At 33.4% G+C, this 20,937-nt stretch overlaps 1 protein-coding gene across 15 annotated transcripts in view; it reads left to right on the top strand.

Moving 5' to 3' along the window:
* Positions 1-20,937, top strand: part of LOC114337883 (prominin-1) — a 940,102-nt gene that overhangs the window by 243,728 nt on the left and 675,437 nt on the right. For all 15 annotated transcript variants that reach the window (XM_050658571.1, XM_050658567.1, XM_050658566.1 and 12 more), the window contains exons 7-8: positions 15,754-15,849; positions 18,029-18,231. In XM_050658571.1, the coding sequence (XP_050514528.1) occupies positions 15,754-15,849; positions 18,029-18,231 (299 nt within the window). The remainder of the gene's footprint in view (positions 1-15,753; positions 15,850-18,028; positions 18,232-20,937) is intronic.

Genomic DNA, 20,937 nt, shown 5'->3' with positions numbered 1-20,937 from the left:
TAAATAATTAATATTGAATTCGATAAGAAGGTAACCGCTAAACGGTTTTTGGCGGTGTTGCCAAATCTGAAGAAAGAACTGGGAAATAGGGAAGGAATAAATAAATACCCTTTTTTTTGTTTTTTTTTTAATAGGCCAGTGTGAGTAGGGCAAGAATCTGCGAGAAGTCGATTCGGATTTTTGCACTTACCGCAGATATAGCCAAAATTATACGTGTTTAAAAATATACTTCAGTATCTAATTAACTGCGATTGAACACAAACTTTGTGGAAATTCTCCCTAAATCCACAATCAAATAGTAACAACATGGAAGAATTCATAAAATATTGGCGAAAAAAATTGGACAGAATGGAAGCAAGGGATACGAGGATAGAACAAAAATTGGATGGAATCCAAGAAGCGCTTAAAGAATTTAGAAATCAAAACCAGGAGGTCAAAAGAGAAAATATGCTACTAAAGCAAGAAATAAACCAACAGAGAGATAGAATGGATAAAATTGACAGAGAGATGAAGAGAAAAAACTTGATTATATACGGTCTTGAAGAAACAGAAAATGAAGATACCCAAATGTTGTCAAACAAAGTGCAGGAAGTCACGAACAAAATGGAAGTACATTGCAGAACAGACCAAGAGACAACAGAAATTAGAAGATTAGGCGGTAAAACTAACAACTAGGAAAGACCGGTCCTTGTTGAGCTAACACGGAGAAGTAAAAAAATGAAAATCCTATAGGCAAGCGGGAAATTAAAAGGAACAAAATAGTTCGTGAATGAGGATTACTCAAAAACCATCTTGGAACAAAGAAAAATACTTTTAAAGCACATGAAAGAAGAAAGAACAAAAGGATATAATGCGAAGATTAAATATGACAAGCTAATAATAAACGGAGATGAATACAGAAAAGAAGAAGTCAAAACATGAAATACTCTAACGGATGAACGAAGAAAGGAAAATATTACAGAAACTCCCATAAATAAAACCAGAGCCAGAACAATGAGTGATAGATCCCTACACAGGGAAAATGACCAAAGAGAAAAAATGATGAAAGTAATCTATCCAGCAAAAAACTAAGATTAAAATCAGAACAACATACGGAGACAGGAACGGACAGGAAAGGACATGGAACAACCAGTACTATGAAAGAGCAAACAACGAGGATAACTAATCACAAGGAAGGAAAGAAAAATGAAAACAAATGTCAAACGAGAATAGGTATATGGAATATAACCTCGATAACAGGAAAGAAACCTGAATTAATAGAGGAAATGGAAAGATTTGAGCTGTAGTTGATATGAATAAGCAAGACGAAAAAAGTACGAAATGAAATTGTTGATGTCGGAGGGCAGCGCATACTATACTATTCCGGAGTCCAGATAGGACAAAGGTCAAAATAACGCGTAAGAATATGTAGTTGTAACGAAAGAAATGAATAGAAGAATATCCAAATTTAAACCAGTATCATCAAGAACCATATTGTACATAAAAATAGAGTTAGAAGAAGAAGAATGTCACATAATACAGGTATATGCACCGGTAGAAGGAACAGAGCATGAAAAAACAGAACAATTCTATGATGAGATACAGAAACTTATTGATGAGACACAAGAGGAAAGCAAAAACATAATTTTACTAGGAGACTGGAATGCAAGAATAGGAAATGATGAAAATATATGTAACCTATATAGGTAGCCAATGTAACAAAATAAGAAAACTTCTGTTGGAGTGAAAGAAAAAAGAAAGATATGCTCCAACAGAAGTAAGGGAAAAAACATAAACTATAGGAATAAAAATGAAGAGAAAGTGGGGTGTGTAAAGAAAAGGGTGTAGTGGTTTCTATGTTGAGAAGCCGCAGTAGTAGGAAAAATACTACTTAAGTGCAGTAGTACTGAAGAAAGGGGATTAAAAGGGATAAAAGTAGAAGTGGGAAGAGACAGAGGCAAACTGAATAGAGTTGGCTAGCAAGAGATGCAAGAAAACTACTTGACACTCAAGGATGGATACGGCTCGTTTGCATGCCTGTCGAAGAACAGTAGCTCTTAGTAGATAGTAATGATGACTAAATGTGAAATAATAAAATAAGAATCATGTACTGAAACTGAATGAAGATGAATAATTACTAAAGACAAACAAAATAAATAAACTAACAAATCATGGGCGCCATGAAAATGATTTTCGATCATTCTCCCAGGTATCTTATACAGCTGTCAAATATTAAATATATCAAACCTGTAATAATGAACATAAAGGAATAATAAAATGATTGATATATAAAATAAATAAATATTTAGTAAAATTAACTACCAGATTTTTAACAATCTCTGAGTTAGACAAAGCATATACTGTGACGCTAAAATGACAAGTTATACATTAACATGTTATATTCAAGATAACAACAATCATGTTATCTATTACAGAATTATATAAATACCTCTCACTTACATATATGGTACAACTCACGGACAATGAGTCTTCTACCAAATGGTTATAGTACGCCTGCTACGTACAACTAAATGAAACCGACAAAGATGAAAATAATACAAATAGATAGGCCCAAGCCTCACTAAGAGAAAATACAATAATGAATAAAGCAAAATTAAATATACAAATGAATAAAAGTTATAGAAATGAAGTTAAGACAAATACCGAAACGATGACCTAAATTACCCGAGCAAATGCAATAAAATAAAGTAACGACGAATTAACCGAACAAATGAAATAAAGCGAATAACAATGAAATATTTGGGAAACAAGCAAGTAATATTACAAAAATAAATATCAAATCAATAATAAAATACAAAACCTAATTTTCTAGGCTTATTACCTTATGCACAATGTAACGTACCATATGATCGTAAATAAGTTTGGGAACCTAATACAATACAAATATGTCATAAAAAAAACCAGAGGTAAACTAAATCTGAAAAAAAAAACAGTGCATTAAACCAAATGTCTGAAAAGTAAAAAAAAACCAATAGTTACTAAAACACATCACTAAATGTTCCCAAACAAATCCAATGACTCCTAAAAGGAATATATGGAGAAGAGAAGACAAATAGGAATGGTAGAAGAATGGCAAGTTTCTGCCAAATAAATGACTTGTTAATACGTAATTATTTCTGGTATCAACCGAGAAATGAAAAATATACATACGTAGCAGAAGAAAGAAATGCGAGAAGCATAATTGACTACATAGTATATCCTCGAGACGCAGACCTAACGATACAAAATATAAAAACAGAGAACGAAACCGAACTCGGTACCCAACACAGACTAGTGATAGCAGAGGTAAACATGAAACTAATGGAAATAATAGAGAGTCCTCAAAATACAAGAATAGCAATAAATAAAATGAAAAATATGGAAGTGAGGAAGTTATACCAAAGAGAGACAGGTAAAATACTGGAACAGCATGAACACGATAGTGAAATATGGAATGTGGAAGAAAGATGGAAAAAATTGAGGGACACGTTATGGAACACTGCAAAACAAGTATGTGGAATAAGAAAGAATGGGAAGAATAATAAAACAACTGGATGGTGGAATAAGGAAATAAAGCAAGCAGTAAAGAAGGAGAAAAGAATGTGGAAGCGATACATAAACACAAATGAAGAGCAAGACAGAGACGAATACACAATACAGAGAAATATAGTGAAAGAAATTATAAAAGATGCGAAGAAGAAGAGCTGGAAGAAATTCGGTGAAGAATTGAACCAAGATTTTGGGAATAACAATAAACAGTTTTGGAATAAAATAGGAAGCATGAAAGGAACAAAAAGGAAACAAACAAGAGGAATTAGAAATGAGCGAAATGAATGGAAAACAAATATACAGGACATACTAACCATATGGAATAAGCACTATAAAGAAAAATTCGAGGCAAGCAACCAACAAAATGAGGAGAGAGGACAGCAGGAAAGAGAAGAGGATAGGCACAATCGAGTAGATGAAATTCATATCAAAGATATTGAAGAAGGATTGGCAAGAATAAATATTGGAAAAGCGGGAAGTGCAGATGACATAGATCCGAAGATGATGAAGTACGTGGGAGAACGAGGCAAGTTCTGACTACTGGAAATAATGAGGGAAGCATGGAGAACAGAAAAAATACCGAAAGACTGGGAAGAAAATTTATTGATACCAATACACAAGAAAGGAGATGAAGCAGAATGTGATAACTATAGGACTATATGCTTATCATCAGTGGCATATAAAGTCTACACCGGGATAATAGAAAGGAAGCTCAGAAAAGAACTGGAAGGAAAACTAGAAGAAGAACAAGCTGCTTTTAGGAAGGAAAGAGGAACAACAGATAATCGACAGATACTGAGAAATATAGTTGAAAGGAAAAGTAAAATAGGGGAAGACTTATATATTACTTTTATAGATATTAAAGCTGCTTTTGATTCTATAAATAGAGAAGTAATATGGTCAGTAATGGCCAAATCCTGCAAGACAAGACCTGCAAATCCCGCAAAAGATAGTAAGCGTGGTAAAAAGTACATATAGAAACGAACTTGCTAAAGTACAAATAAACGGAAACAGATCGCCAATAATGAACCTAAGGAGAGGAATAAAACAAGGGAACAGTCTCAGCCTAGTTTTGTTTATATTAGTAATGCATTTACTGAAAAGAAAATTAAAATGGTATGGACACATTAACAGAATGGACCAAGGAAGACTACCAAAGCAGGTGATGGAATCAAAAAGATATGGTAAAAGAAGGAAAGAGAGGCCAAGGAAGAGTTGGATCGATCAGATTATAGAAATTGGTCAGGAAAAAGGAAAAACACTTCAACAAGTGAAAGAGTTAACAAAGGACTGCAAGAAATGGAAGATATGTATAGAGGATGAATAGAACCTCCGACGCCCCTGGGGGGCAAAAGGAGTTTCGAGAAAGAAGAAGAAGAAGAAGAAGAAGATTAGGTAAGGTCCGAAAAATAGCGTAACCCGGAGTAGTTCGGGTCGGTGGTCTATCTATCTCTCTCTACTGGCGCTTAGCTTTCTCTCTCTAGCATATGATGGCCGCCGCCTCTGTATCAGTGTCGTTCCATAACTCCCACCTCTTGGTAGATACGCTCACACTCGCACGACAGACAAAGATAACTAGACCACCGTACTTGATATTGGCGTTACACCCCAATGCATTGAGTGGCATATAACTAGCCTGGTCTATAGTTAACATGTCGCTGGTTAGATCACGTTTATTGTTGGTGAAAAATTGTTTCATTTTTAGGCGGCGTTCATACTCGAGCGATAGACGATAAGCGACATTTTATCGCCACGATATACTGCTAGGAAGGTTCATAGAGAACGGTCGATAAATCGCCGCGACTATGCGATGATGATAAAAGCACAATTATTCATTTCAGTTAAAATTATGAGCTCAAGTGAGGAAGACGTTGCAGTGGCTTATTGGTTTAGGCGCATGAAAAGAAAAAGAAAATACTAAGTACATAATACTGTTTTCTCAAATAAACCTGTTTTTCGGTTTTCTGGAAGCAGTAAAATGTAGTTTGAATTGAATAAATTACCTACATTCTTCTTTTTTTGTTAATTAGGTAATTTATTAAAAAAAAATTTTGGATACCTTGTACAAATAATTATGTTAATATTTAGGTATATTACTTACCAAATAGAGAATTTAATTCCCTTTCAAATGAGACATCACTTGACCTTTAGTCTCATTTAGAAAAACATCTATTAGGTCATCACACCCATATTGATGACGTCACTCGTATGATAATATGCCAAAATATCATAATTTAAAAATAAAAATTGACCTCTTTCGGGATTTTCCCGGTTTACGAAATAACTATTTTGTTCCAAACATTTGCACCATATTGTATAAATATTTACACTAGGAGTTAACAATTTGATTACTGGCTTGTTTCACCTAATAAATAAATACAGCTTGAAATATCAATATCGTATGCAACAAATCGCGAGGACGACCGACACGCAGCACTTCGAACGATATATCGACACCCCATCGAACAAGGTTGTAACTCATTTTTAGCGATTTTACAGGACAGGCAAAAAACGAAAACAAGAATATTTAAAAATTTGTAGCGAAATTATTAGACCCTTTTACAATAATGTGACATGATATTTATAACGTAATAAGGGATTACTATGAGATGTACGCTTTGTAATTTTATTAGCTATTGAGAATCTTGAGTTTGACTGAGATACAACCTTGAGATTAAAGATAAGTATTCGTAGAAAAAGGTTGTAACTCGCCTAACAACCATTTTACACTCTCCGTTTTAATTATTTTTCCCGTTTAACTATTAAAAGGTTGTATGTTTTGAGTTATTTGCAATACTGCTAGAAGAAAATTAGTTTTAATGGTATATTTAAACAAAATATCAACTCACAGTTTACACAATTTTAATTGGAAATTTTAAATTTTACAATAACAGTAATATACTATGAAAAAATCATGGTATAAAATATCTCAAATTTTTCGCATCTTTATTGCGTATCTATAAATACTTAATTTTAAACCATTTTACTTTATTACTTTACTCTTTAACTATTAATATCTACTTCAAAATTAACATGTGTGCCCTTAAATGGGTTAAAATTTATAGAGCATATGTTAACTTAATAGAAACAATACGTTATAAATTAAACATACGTGCAACAAAGTTGTAACTCATTTAACAACCTTGTTAATCGTCAAGTATAAAGAAAGTAAATATTTTACATAGGGAGTATCCAGTGTAACTGCCTTCTTCAAGCTAAAGTGGAGTAAAATGGCGTACGTAACGTAAAATACAACTTCTGAGTAGCCAAACTATTGCGAATTAAACTATGTCGTTTATATTGACGTGTGCGCAATTTTTTGCTGAATTCGCCTGTGTTGAAATCTGAAAAAAGATGTAACTTGAGTTACAACCTTGTTCGATGGGAGTGTCGATATCACTTGCAATATTTTGTGCAATCGCGAGGAAGTGAACCTTTTTTATCATCTCTACTTAGATTTTAACTATTTGTTCGTGAGTATCGCCTATCGTTTACGATATATCGCTTATCGTTTATCGCCCGAGTATAAACGCCTAAGTATATGCCTTTCTACATTATTTGACTTCTTGTTCTGAGCTTAAGCGGAAAGGCGCAAAATGTCGCCTGTCAAAAGTTTCAATGTGTTTTAAATGTATTCATTTTTTGTGAATCATGAGAAAACCAATAAATATTTTTGAAAAATTTAAACGAAGAATAAAATATTTCGTTATTACGGAGGGCCGAACGTCCCTTAGAATAAATAAAAAGTTTTTTTTTATTTATTCATTAACTGGACAGTCATCTTTATCCACTGAAGAAGTAATTTTTAACTTTTCCACATATTATGTACTTAATGAAACTGAGAAACTTGTTTTATCGAAAGGCTTAAATTATGCTTTAGCTCCCCAAAGAATGAACAAAATGAACTTCGCAGTACCGATGGAGTATAAAGCACGCCACCTCCACAATTATGCCAATCAACACCCAAATACCTGTTGTAACCTAACTGTGGAATAACGGTAGATGGCATACCAGCCCGCCTTAAAGATATAGCACTGAATTCTTTAAACTATTTTAAGCCCCCACAGTCAAACCTCACTAAAGAAGAATTTAATGCCTTACGTAATTTACAAAAAAATAAAAACATTATCATTATCCGGCCAGATGAAGGCAACGGAATAGTCATTTTTGATCGCTTAAATTACGTAGAAAAATTAAACAACATTCTATCGGATAACACAAAATTTATTAACATACCATTTAATAACCTATTTAAATTAATGTTATCATTTGAAGACAATTTCCGGAAGAAACTTAAAAATTGTTCTTCCAAGATATTCAAAGAAACTGCTCCCACTGGTTCACAACTTGGACGTTTATACGGAGTCCCAAAAGTGCACAAAACTAGTGGCCCTCTAAGACCGATTCTCAGCTCCATCAATACTCCAAACTATCTGTTAGCTAAATATCTTGTCCCACACCTTCAAATACTAACTGAAAACGAATTCACAGTAAAAGATACATTTTCATTTGCGAAGGAAATTACCAACCAAGACAGACACAAAGATGGAATTATGGTCAGTTTCGACGTTGAAAGTCTGTTTGCAAACGTTCCCTTAGATGAAACCATCAACATAATAATAAATTCACTTTTTCCAAGTTCCAATTCAAACTTTTTAGGAATGAAGCAGTCAAAATTTGAAGATCTACTGCATAGAAAAAAGTTGTGTGATTTGGTAGAATGCGATCTTACTCTTTAAAAAACATGTCACGTATTTCAGCGCCATCTCAGCACCTGATTAAATGGAAGGATACTACAAATCTGGCCTCCACATAAGTGGTCTGTAGCTTCGACATGATAGGTGTAAAATTTTAAACGCTCTTGTTGTTGATTGGATAGGAAGGGTGCCATAATCTAGCCTCCATGCTACGTACATAGCCTCCATACGGTACTTCCAATATTTAATATTTTATTCAATTGGACAATAAAGGTAAAACACAAACAACTTTTGTTTCTTACTTATTTATTTATAAAATAATGTGACATTTTACATAGAAATATGAGTATATAATTTGGATTAAATAAATGTTTACTTGTTGAACTTTTCCATTGTCTGCACACAACAGTTGAACGGAGCCATTAGACCTAACACCAAAACGTGAAATAAAGTGTGTATTTTAAAACTGTTGGATAAACAGTACCTACAATCAGAAAATCTCTACCTTACAATCAGAAAAACTTACCTTTAAAAAGGTACTCGATTACAAAATATCAAAAAACACGACTGAATATCAGCTGAGCTTTTTATGGTGACACAAACACAAACACATCACATAACCGACCATATAAAATAACTGAACGACAACGAACGAACGAACACGAACACTGAACACAGATTCACAGATAGCGCAGGATTTGTCAAAAGTCATGTTCCACCAATCACAATGCTGACATCAGCGCCTCTGGCAAAATGGAAGGAAAATAAATACGATTACATGTTTTTTATTAGAGTGTGCGGGGCATGATCTACTGACATTAGCTGCCAAAGAATGTCTATTCAGTTTTGACGGAAAAGTGTATAGACAAATAGATGGCGTTGCAATGGGCTCTCCTTTAGGACCAGTTTTCGCGAATACTTTTCTACTGTCCAATTGATTTTAAGCCACTTCTTTATAGACGATACGTGGATGATATTTTTCTCATCTTCAAACATACCAATCACATTCAACATTTTTTAGATTATCTCAACCAGAAACACCACAATATGAAATTTACTAGTGAAATCGAAGTCAATGGAAATCTGCCCTTCTTAGGAATTAACATCTTCAGATCACCTTCAGGTTTTTCCACTTCAGTATATAGAAAACCAACCTTCACCGGCCTGTATATAAACGCAGATAGCTTCATTCCCAACAAATACCAAAACAAGGTTAATCAATATACTTGTTCACCGCGCTTTCACTATCTGTTCAACCTGGCAATTCCTACATGAAGAGTTAGAAAACATAAAGGTGATCTTAAGTAAAAAATGGTTTTTCGTTGAACTTCTTAGAAAGATACATCAGACGTTTTTTCAATAACAAATTCCAACCAAACAGCAAAGTAGAAGAAATCAAAGAAAAGATCTATATCAAACTTCCATATACTGATTACCACAGCTTACAAATCCGACGCAATATCCGTAGAACAATTAAAAAAGCATTTTCCTCTATAGAATTAAGATTTGCTTTCACGACTTTGGAAAGAATAGGATCTCGTTTCCATGTGAAAGACATGATTCCTAGTGATCTCACATCTAACATTATATACCAATTCAAATGTAGTAGCTGTGCAGCTACGTACGTCGGGAAGACTCGACGTCACTTTAATGTCAGATATTGCGAACACTTAGGTGTCACTCCTCACTTAGGAAGACGATCAAGAACAATTCCAAATTCAGCGGTATTCCAACATATGACTGATTCTGACCACCCTATTAGTCGTAAGGACTTCTCAATCATTGGTCATGCAAGTTCTCCAACGGAACTCAGCATCAAGGAGGCATTATCCATATTTCTTTTGAAGCCACCCTTAAACACGCAACAAGACATGGCGTGTTTGAAATTATTGACTTAACCCAATGATTGTCAATGTCATTTTTACGTTTTCATTAATTATTGTTTGTTCCTTTAAAATTATTTTAAAGCATCCGCTCAAGAAACTTATTATTCTGACGATGATTAAAGTAATAATTGACACGTCACCATGAATTTTAATGTAGTTATGGGTTTTATCTTTAAGTTTATTATTTTTATCAAGTTTCTTTTGAACAAAATACTTGAAATTAAAAATCGCAATAAATTTTCTCTTTTATTTTCACCACTGTAACTTGTTAAAACAAACGTTATAGAAGTCTTCAGGGACTTTCGGCCCTCTGTAGTAATGTAATCTTTCATTGTGTATTTAAATTTAAAAAAAATACTGATCAGTTTTCTCAGGATTCTAAAAAAATGAATACATTTAACACGTTGACGGACACTGCGTCAAATGTATAAGCAAGTGTTGTGACACTATGTGTATTTTGCAAAAGTATAATAGGGAAAAATGCAACGTCTATAGACGTTGTGTCACATTACATCAATGGAAATTAGACGTTCTGTCCGTCAACGTGTTAAAACACATTGACCATTTTGACAGGTGACATTTTGCGCCTTTCCCCTTAAGGTCTTATACAGTATGTCCCTGTAAGTTTTATCCATATGGAAAACTTTTTTATTATTAATTTTACGAAAAAAACTTATTCTTTATAAAAAGCTCTGCATGAACCAAAACCTCAGATTTAACCATCAAATATCAAATTTTTTGAATATTATACGAGGTATGTCAAAAAGTTTGAATTTCACTCAAGAGTAAAGTAGCTTTATTTTTCACAATATTTAAAATTGCTCTTATGAAAAGTTGTTTGGAATTAAAAACTGTTTTCTAGTATGCCATGACATCCTTCTAATTGATTTTTTTTTTGAAAAATTATAGATAACTAACATTATTTTCAGTTATTTTAATTCAGATAACTCTTTTATTATTAATTTTACGAAAAAAAGTGATTCTTAATAAAAAGTTCTGCATGGCCTAAAATCTAACATATAACCATCTTATGTCAAATTTTATCAATTGTATACGAGGTATGCCAAAAAATATGAATTTCGCTCAAGAGTAAAATACGTTTATTTTTCACAATATCGAAAATTGTTATTATGAAAAGTTATTTAGAATTAAAAACTATGTTTCAGTATGTAATTACATCCTTCTAATTGAAATATTCTGAACTATAAAGGTACTTTACTTTTGATCTAAATTTATTTTTTTGACATACCTCGTATAAAATTGATAAAATTTGATATAAGATGGTTGTATTTTAAGTTTTAGACCATCCAGAACTTTTTATTAAGAATCACTTTTTTTCGTAAAATTAATAATAAAAGAGTTATCAGAATTGAAATAACTGAAAAAATAATGAGTTATCCATAATTTTTCAAAAAAAAAAAAAAAATTTCAATTAGAAGGATGTAATTGTATATTAGAATATAGTTTTTAATTCCAAACAACTTTTGTAATAGCAATTTCCAATATTACGAAAAATAAAGCTACTTTACTCTTGAGTGAAATTCAAACTTTTTGACATACCTCGTATAATATTCAAAAAAATTGATATTTGATGGTTAAATATTCGGTTTTGGTCCATGCAGAGCTTTTTATAAAGAATAAGTTTTTTTCGTAAAATTAATAATAAAAAAGTTTTTCATATGGATAAAACTTACAGGGGCATACTGTATATGTGTAAATAAATTAACTTAAATGAGTTCTTTGTAAGTTCTTGAAAAAGTCCTTCGTAAAATCATAGTATTGAACGGCCCATTATATACAGGGTGAGGCAGATAACTGACCTATTAGAAATATCTCGAGAACTAAAAGCAACAGAATCATGAAAATTTGAATTAAGGGGTTTTGAAGAGTCATCTATTTAATGAAAATATTTTCATCTATTTGCTACTTCCGTTTATACCGGAAGTTTCTTATAATTTCGTTTGTTTAAATGGGACACCCTGTATATTTTTACATTTTTGGATTCTCTTCGATGTCTTCTTTTAAAAGTATGAGGTTTTGTAATGTTATACAGGGTATTTTAAAAGATAATTACGTTTTTGTATTAATTTCGTAGCAATATTCACACCCTATAGAATTGTAGTAGTTTGACATATAAAACTCTACGTACGATCAAATGATTTTTAATATAGTCTACTATTGTTAAGAATCATTAGTATAGCTAAATTTTTAATTTTAGTATACAGGGTTGGTGGAAACTCGAAATGAGTATTTTCTGAGTTTTCTTAAATATAATACCCTGTATTTTAGTATTGTAATGAAATGATATTTTATGGTACTTTTTTATTTCTTAAGCATTCCCTATACCTAACTGCTTTAATTTGTGCTTAATTGTTAATCGCACCAACAATCTTAACTACGTAGGTATTTTGATAGCTAAACCATTATTGGTAATTTTAAGGATCAGTCTGGATTAACATGTATTTATTTCTGAAAAATTATTTGTGATTGAATTTTTTCACGACCAAGCTAATAAAATTTTACGCATTTTTTGTTGAAATCAATGTTTAGCTTGTATCACCAATAACTCACAAATTAAAGCAATTAGGTATGAGAATACTTATAAAATAAAAGAGTACCATGAAATATCATTTCACTACAATACTAACATACAGGGTGTTCCATTTAAGAAAACTCAGAAAATATTCATTCCGAGTTTCGACCAACCCTGTATACTAAAATTTCAAAATTAGCTATACTAATATTTCTTAACAATAGTAGACTATATTAAAAATTACTTGAACGTAAGCAAAGTGTTTAATGTCAAACTGTTACAATTCTACAGGGTGTGAATATTGCTACGAAATTAATAAAAAAACGCAAATATCTTTTAAAATACCCTGTATAATATTACAAAACCTCATATTTTAAGAAAGAAGATATTGAGGAGAATCCAAAAATGTAAAAATATACAGGGTGTCTCATTTAAAAAACGAAATTATAAGCAACTTCCGGTATAACCGGAAGTTGCAAAGAGATGAAAATATTTTCATTTAATAGATCATCCTTCAAAACCCTTATATTCCAATTTTCATGATTCTGTTGCCTTTAGTTCTCGAGATATTTCTAATAGGCTAGTTATCTGCCTCACCCTATACACAGATATCCGAGCAACCACAGTTGCTCTTATAATCCCTACGGTGGATCCAGACGAGTGTGGGAATACCAAAAGAAACTCGACAAGCTGACGGAGCACAACAATATCACACTTGTATGGATTCCAGGTCACCAGGTAATCGTCATCAACCCGCACGCGTCCACTGCTGAACATAGGTCTCCCTCAACCCTTTCCATCTGTCTTTATTTTATGCAGCTTGCACCAGGTAATAAACGGTAATAAAAGTGTTAATAAAGTGTCAGAAAATTATCAGCTACAAAATACTTCGGTCCAAGGCGGGCGTGGAAGTACCAATATACTTATGTCTTTAGCGACCGAAAAAAACGATAAGAAGACCACATAATTGTTAGTAAATAAATTCACCGATTTAAACACATAGCAAAATATATGTTGAACGGGCATATGTGTTAATAGGGCTGTACATAAAATACGCGTGGATTGCTTTAGAGCCATAACCGTTTCTTCCATGATTATAAGACATGAGATCGCAGGCAGGAAGCATTTATCGGAAACTATCGTTTGTCTGTAAAACATAATTTTATGGTATATATTATCATCTAGACCTCTCTAGGGTTATGGGTATTATAAATCAGTCAAAGATAAAAAAAAATACTCCAACTGGCTGTGCATTTCCACCGGCTTACAACAAACATCTTTCCACAAAAATCTTGCAATTTTTTTTTGTTATTTCGTCTACTTCTGGTGGCCTTTGTTCTAGTTTTGTTTGTAGATATAGATGCAACTAGACCCTCACGGTTAGCAGAGGTCGTTTGTGGTGGTGGTAACACGTTTACCTGATCAAATCTGTAGTTGTCAGAGAGAGTGAGTTATAGCGTAGGGCACTTATCGACCCGTCTTAGCATAGATTTCCTAAAGTCTTAATATCGATAATGTTGTATCTTGGGTTGTTCGGACTATCAGATGAATAAGCTACAGGAATTATGAGAAATTTTATTGTACACTGCGAGTCTGAAGAGATACCCCTGTCGCTGCAGCTCCTAAGTTATGATTTTCAGCTACTTAGCTGCAGCTTCATCATTATAAGGGAGCAGCATCCAGCTTGGTCTAAACTGAACATTCAGAAGAATAATTTTTTTCCCATAATCATCACTACGATGATGATTATTACAATTACAATCTGGCCATACTTGACCAATGAGCAATTTTAAGCTATCCTAAATTATTACTGTTCCTTAAAATTAAGAGCTTACCCCATAGCGCCTCTTAATTAACCTAACAAGATAGTGCACTATTCTAGCATACACACTAACGCGCACACGTACTATGCTCTGCTTTTCACTATCACCTATCATTTAAACTAGTTCATAAGGCTTTGTCCTCTTCAGTATTCTAATTTGCCCAGTGGTATCGAGGAGCTGGATTGCCTCAATATTCTTGTGCATATAAAGTCGTTGCTCGTTACTTCCTGCCATCTTCTTGATGATTATATCCACAGTTTTCATTCCTAAGTCCTTATGGAGATCACTGTTTGTCACATACCAAAGAGCATCTACAATATTTCTTAGTATTTTGTTCTGGAATCTTTGTATTACTGTTATATTACTTGGTCTAGTACACCCCCATAGTGGACATCCATAAGTCCATACAGGTCTCAATATTTGTTTGTAAATTAGTAACTTATTATGCATCGACAATGTCGAGTTTCTTCCAATTAGCCAATACATTTTTTTATATTTAGTTCTTCCCTTTTTTTCTTAACGTGCACCTTCCAGCGTAGTTTTGCATCTAATATTATACCTAAATACTTAGCAGTATCTGCATATGGTACTTGGATATTGTTGATTATAACTGGTATATATATTGTATTTTTTGTTGGTGAAATTAACACAGACAGATTTAGCTTCATTGGTTATTGGGTATTGGTTTGAATGTATTTTCAAGATGTATGGCAAATAGCTCTGCTTTTTGTGCACTACTTCTGGCCCAGTTACCATTTTCTAGTTTAATGGGAGGAGAGTGCATAAAGGTGCAGGTCTTTTCAGTCTTTTAGTAGCTTTTTATAAGGAATAATCTATACTACCGTCATCTGTTAGCTCCTGTAAGTAAGAATTAATTGAGGCATTCTTTAATTGTAGGATAGTTCTTTTGAGTTGTTGACTTGCACGATTTAGTTTATTCTTATCTTGAGGAGACCTTGTTTGTTGCCAAATTCTTCCCAGTTTTCTTTTTCAATTATCATGTTCCTTATTTCCTTTGGATAATTGTTTCCTTTTAGCCTAGGTTTCAGTGTAGAAGTGTTTTCCCATGCTGCTTGCTGGATATTGTTCACCAACAATTCTGCTTTTTTATCTAATTGCTCTGCGTTTTTTATTGGTACACTTATGGTAACTCATGGTTAGTAGCTCATGGTCATTATAGAACTGGTTAGCTAGTAGTTAAATATACATCAAAACATAGGACTACTAAGAAATATACCTTTACTTCTTGCTATATCTTGTGAATTTGGTTTATTTTATTATTTCAGCTGTTGTTGATCTTCTTGGACAGCCATACCAACAGGAACTAGCTTTGGAAGTTGGAATTGACTTAGCTTTAATAGAGCTCGAGGAACTCAAATTAAGTGAGTATATGTATTTAATAATTATTTTTCTATTATAAATGATAAAAGTATCTGATACATATAGTAAGGAAAAATCGATATTGAATACTACAACTGATCAACAAAGGCAAAATAGAGGGCCGTAGAAGTGTAGGTTTCTTCTTCAAGAAACTAAGTTTCTTGGTTAAAAACCATTCGTGGATGAACTCAGATATTAAATGCAGGATATTTATCCCATGTTGCCGAAGATCGAGAAGTCTTTGCAGGTGATCACCAATATCGAATAATTCTGATATAGCACGTGAAGAAGAAGAAGAAAGTACCCCTCACAAACCTTATGGGAATTAGGTCCCAGTGGATTTAGTTCATACTTTGGGAAAATACCCTTTGAAGCATCCTGATAAAAAGTTCTCATAATCAGATCTCGACCTGATGGAGAATTTTTAAGTTATAGAGGCACAAACTCGGAAAATTATAAGATTTACCGGGTATTCCAGTTCCCGGAGTTACTGGTTATCTAGCAACTTATAGAGGTTAGGAACAAAGAAAAGTACTAGTAGTCTAGGACATTTTTCTGGCTATACAATAGCGACCTTTAATTTGACCGTGACCATGGTCATTCAAGTTAAACATTCAAGGTCATTCCAAGTTTACGCGTTCTTAATCGAGCGGGAATCTATAAAATGGATATATCTGCGTTTGAATATAACCTTGAAAATCATGGTCAAGGTGATTGGATTAATGGATTATAGATTGAAAAGTAATGTAATAGAAGTTTGAGATTTTTCCAACCCTTAACGATACCAACCTTGAATTTGACCTTGATTCCTTGACCATGACATTCTTGATCGTATCAAGGTCATGAAAATTTTTATTCAAAAGGGGCAATATTTTTAGCTCTGAAAAAGATGACATAAATATTCTTCGTTCGAATAGGACCTTAAAAGTAAAGGTGAATATTCCCAATGTAGCGATGATCAATTATGTCAGTTTCGTAAATCAACGTTGATTTCTTCTTCTTCTTCTTCTTCTTCTTCTTCTTCAGCCTGTTTGCATTCACTCCTGGACAAAGGCCTACTCATGAGCTCTCCCCTCTTCTCTGTTTGGTTTTTTACTATTTGGTGCCAGTTTCTCCCCACTTTGGTTTTGATCTCGTCTAGCTATTGTTTTTGTGGTCTTCCTCTACAACGACGGTGTTCGCGTGGTGTCCAATGGACAATGTTTCTCGTCCACTTGTTGTTTTGCCGTGCCAGGTGTTCTACCCATTTCCATTTTATTTGCGCAATTCTTCCAATTACATCTTCCTCCTTCGTCCTGCTTCGCACGTCCTCGTTATGTATATGTTTTCCTCAGAGATACTCGCAATATAGCTCGTTTGATGGCTCTCGTACGTTGAATACCAAATCTTAATATTTTTTTAGATCACGTATTGCTTCCTATCTGTAGTTTATTTGAATTGAATTTTTAGATTTAAATCAATCAGATGCTACCTATCAATATTTATTAAACTTATGTTCCTACCAAAATTATATCGCCGCGGGAGTGCCATGAGAATAAAAATTCTCATGACCTTGATACATAAGAATGTCATAATAAAGGTCAAATTCAAGGTCAGTATCGTTAAGCCGTGGAAAAATCTCAAACTTCTATTACATTACTTAGGAATCTGTAACCCATTAAACCCTACTTTTGAAGGTCACATTCAAACGTAGATAAATATATCCATTCTATTCATTGTTGCACTTAGAAACATAGAGTGCTGCTCGAATAAGAACGCGTGACCTTGGCATGACCAAGAAGGTCAAGTTCAAGGTCAAAGTAAAGGTCGCCGTTGGATAGCCAGGAAAAAGTCCTAGACTGTACTAGTACTCTGCTTTGATCCTAACCTCTACATTTTGCCAGATAACCAGTAACTCAGGGAATTTAAATACCCGGCAAATCTTCTAATTTTCCGAGTTTGTGCCTCTATATCTTGGAAATTCTCCATCAGATTGAGATCTGTTCATGAGAACTTTTCATCAGAATGCTTTAAAGGGTATTTTAATACAGTATGAACTAAATCCACTAGGACCTAATTTAATTTCCATAAGGTTTTTGCGGGGTACTTTATTATATTATTTTATGTAAATTTCCTAATTTAAATGCCACTTTTAAACCACTTTTAAATTAAAACCAGTTTTCACTTTATCTATTGTTTAAGGTTCTTACAAAGTTACATCTCTAGTGTCTGCTCTATTGGAAGACTGTGCTGCTGCAAAGATTGCGGGAGTTATACTACAAGAAAAGTTAAATGAGATTTCTCTTCAATTAACCATAGCAAGACAGCAATGCGATTTAAAAGATAGGACTTTGTGCTACACATTGCAACATTCTGGCTTTGAAGTTTCATTTTCTATGGATAATGTAAGTATTTTATCCTTGATATAAAAAGGACTTTTAAAATGATATGGCAATTAATAACTAATTAGGTTAAAAAAATAGAGAGACCAAGATTAAAAAATCTATGTAAAATCAATAATTTTTTGAATAAGTTCCTAAATTAAGCAATAATAAAAAACTTTAACAACGAATTAAAAAACTTCTGTTACAGTTGATATAAGTATTTAACTAAAATTTAATTATAAATCAAAATCGATTTCAATAGTTCTTCACAATGAGCATTTTCGGACTAATCAGTCCATATTCAGCCGGCTTTAAAATCATCATCATCATAGCATCCACACTCCACACTCCTAGCGGAGTGATTGCCGCCCTCTTTGGGCTCTTCCGATTCGTTTGTCGCGGTGAATCAATCCGCATTAACATTTTGGTTTTACAATTGGTTGTGTCACTTGGCATCTTTTACAATTTTTCTCCATTCGTTCCTGTTTTTGCTTATGGTTACCCATTCTCTGACTCTTATCTTCTTAAGGTCCTCGACTATCTGGTTCTCCCATCTAGTTTTAGGTCTTCCTCGTGCTCTGCCTGATATAGGTTTCCATTTGAAAATTTTCTTGATGACAGCTTCTGGATTTCTCCTTTCTATAATATGTCCCATCCATCTAAGTTTCTGTGCCTTGATAAATCTGACGATGTCTTTTCCTTTCAGAAGTCCTCTTGCTTTGTGGTTCATGAGTTTTTTAAATTAATTATTACCTAAATCTAGTGGGCCTGCTATCCTCCGAATTATTTTCCTCTCTAGGATCCTCAATCTTTCTTCCTCTTTCTGTGTCAGACACATTACTTCAGCACCATATGTGATTACTGGTCTAATTGCTGCTTTGTAAATTTGAAATACTTGCGCTTATAAGTGCAAAACCAAACAATGATTGGGTTTAAACTTTAGACTACATACTTAAAAGTATTAAATTAAACGACATAAAGTGGATGAAGATGGACATAGCTATCCAGGATCCCCATGTGTCCCTTCTCGAACTAGCAAATATGATTGATTTCTTCCGTTCCATTGGTAGTTATTTCTTTTCTGATTAATTTTTTAGCAGTTTGTGTATTTTATCTGCCAGCTGCGCTCCTCCATATTTTCGTTGTTAGCGAATCTCTTGTATATCCTGACAATTTTTATAAGACGGTAATTCATTGTCACTCGACATTTAATACTAATACTGGTCAAAACTCTATCGTCGCCTCCGTTAGGTAAATTATTTTCGATTCGATTTCTTTTGCACAAACTTACTCAAAAAGAGGCCCTTGTCCTTATAACAAATCCACAGGGTGCTAGGCGGTACTGTGGTTGAAAAATTGTTTAAATCATTTTTTAAACAAATTCACAAAAAAGAAATTTACTTCGAACAATTTTTTCGATCATTTGTGTCATTCGGAGCAAAAAATGTGTTTTGAGATTTTTCTCTAAAATTGATTGTTGTCGAGTTACACGCGATTTGAAGTTTGAAAACCGCGAAAATAGCCATTGTCAAGGCCTAATTACTCGGTTAAAAATTAAAAGTCAAAAAGTGACCAACTCAAAGTTTGAAGCACCCTACAAGATCCTGAAGAAAGTTTTGTCATTATTTTATTCTTCTTCTTCTTTGAGTGCCTCTCCTATCGGAGATTGGATATCATTAGGGCGTATAATTTTATTTACTGATGTTTTGAACAATTCGTTAGTGGTACAGCCAAACCACTCTCTCAAATTTCTCATCCAGCACATTCTTCTACGACCTGGATTTCTTCGTCCTTGGATTTTTCCTTGCATTATATTTTGTAGGAATGTGTACTTTTGTCCCCTCATCAGGTGGCCTAAGTATTCAAGTTTTATCTTTTTTATATTCAGTAGAACTTCTGGCTCGTTATTTATTCTGCGTATTACTTCTTCATTTGTAATTTTATCCACCCAACTTATTCTTAGTATACGGCGGTAGCACCACATCTCAAAGCTTTCAAGATTTTTAATATTCCTCTGTTTAAGAGTCCATGACTCAACACCATAGAGCAAAGTACTGAATACATAGCATTTTAACATTATTTTATTACTAAGCTATTATTTCTAATTATTAACAATGAGCGCTAAAAGCGTATTAAGACGGTCGTCAATGTGAGTGCTAGTGAGATGCACCATTGGACGGCCGCACCGGAATGGTGCATCTCTCTCGCACCATTGACGGCCGCCTAATACGCGTTTAGCGCTCATTGTTAATAGCCTAAAATAACCGCTTAGTAGTACAATAATGTCACAAATTTCTTCAGGATCTTGTAGGGAGGTTTTCAGAATTTAATTTGGTCACTTCCTGACATTCGTAATAATAATTTTTAACCGAGTAAATAAGCCTTGAAAATGGCTATTTTCGCGTTTTTCAAATTTTAAATCGCGTATAACTCGGCAACAATAAATTTTAGAGAAAAATCACAGAAGACCTTTTTTGCTCAGAATGACCCAAATGATCTAAAAGAATTGTTCGAAGTAAAAAAACTTTTTTTGTGAATTTGTTTAAAAAAATTATTTAAACAATTTATCGATCAAGGTACTGCCTGGCACCCAGTAGATTTGTTATAAGGACCTCTTTTTGAGTAAGTTTTTGCAAAAAATTCAGATCGGAGTAATTTACCTAACGGGGGCGACGATACACACTAGACTAATTTGAACATTTTCAGTAACATTTAATTTCTAGAATC

Source organism: Diabrotica virgifera, chromosome 8 (genome assembly GCF_917563875.1).
Source record: "Diabrotica virgifera virgifera chromosome 8, PGI_DIABVI_V3a".
NCBI classification, from domain to species: Eukaryota; Metazoa; Arthropoda; class Insecta; order Coleoptera; family Chrysomelidae; genus Diabrotica; species Diabrotica virgifera.
The sequence above is the reverse complement of the archived record's forward strand: the minus strand, read 5'-3'. Positions and strand labels throughout refer to the sequence as shown.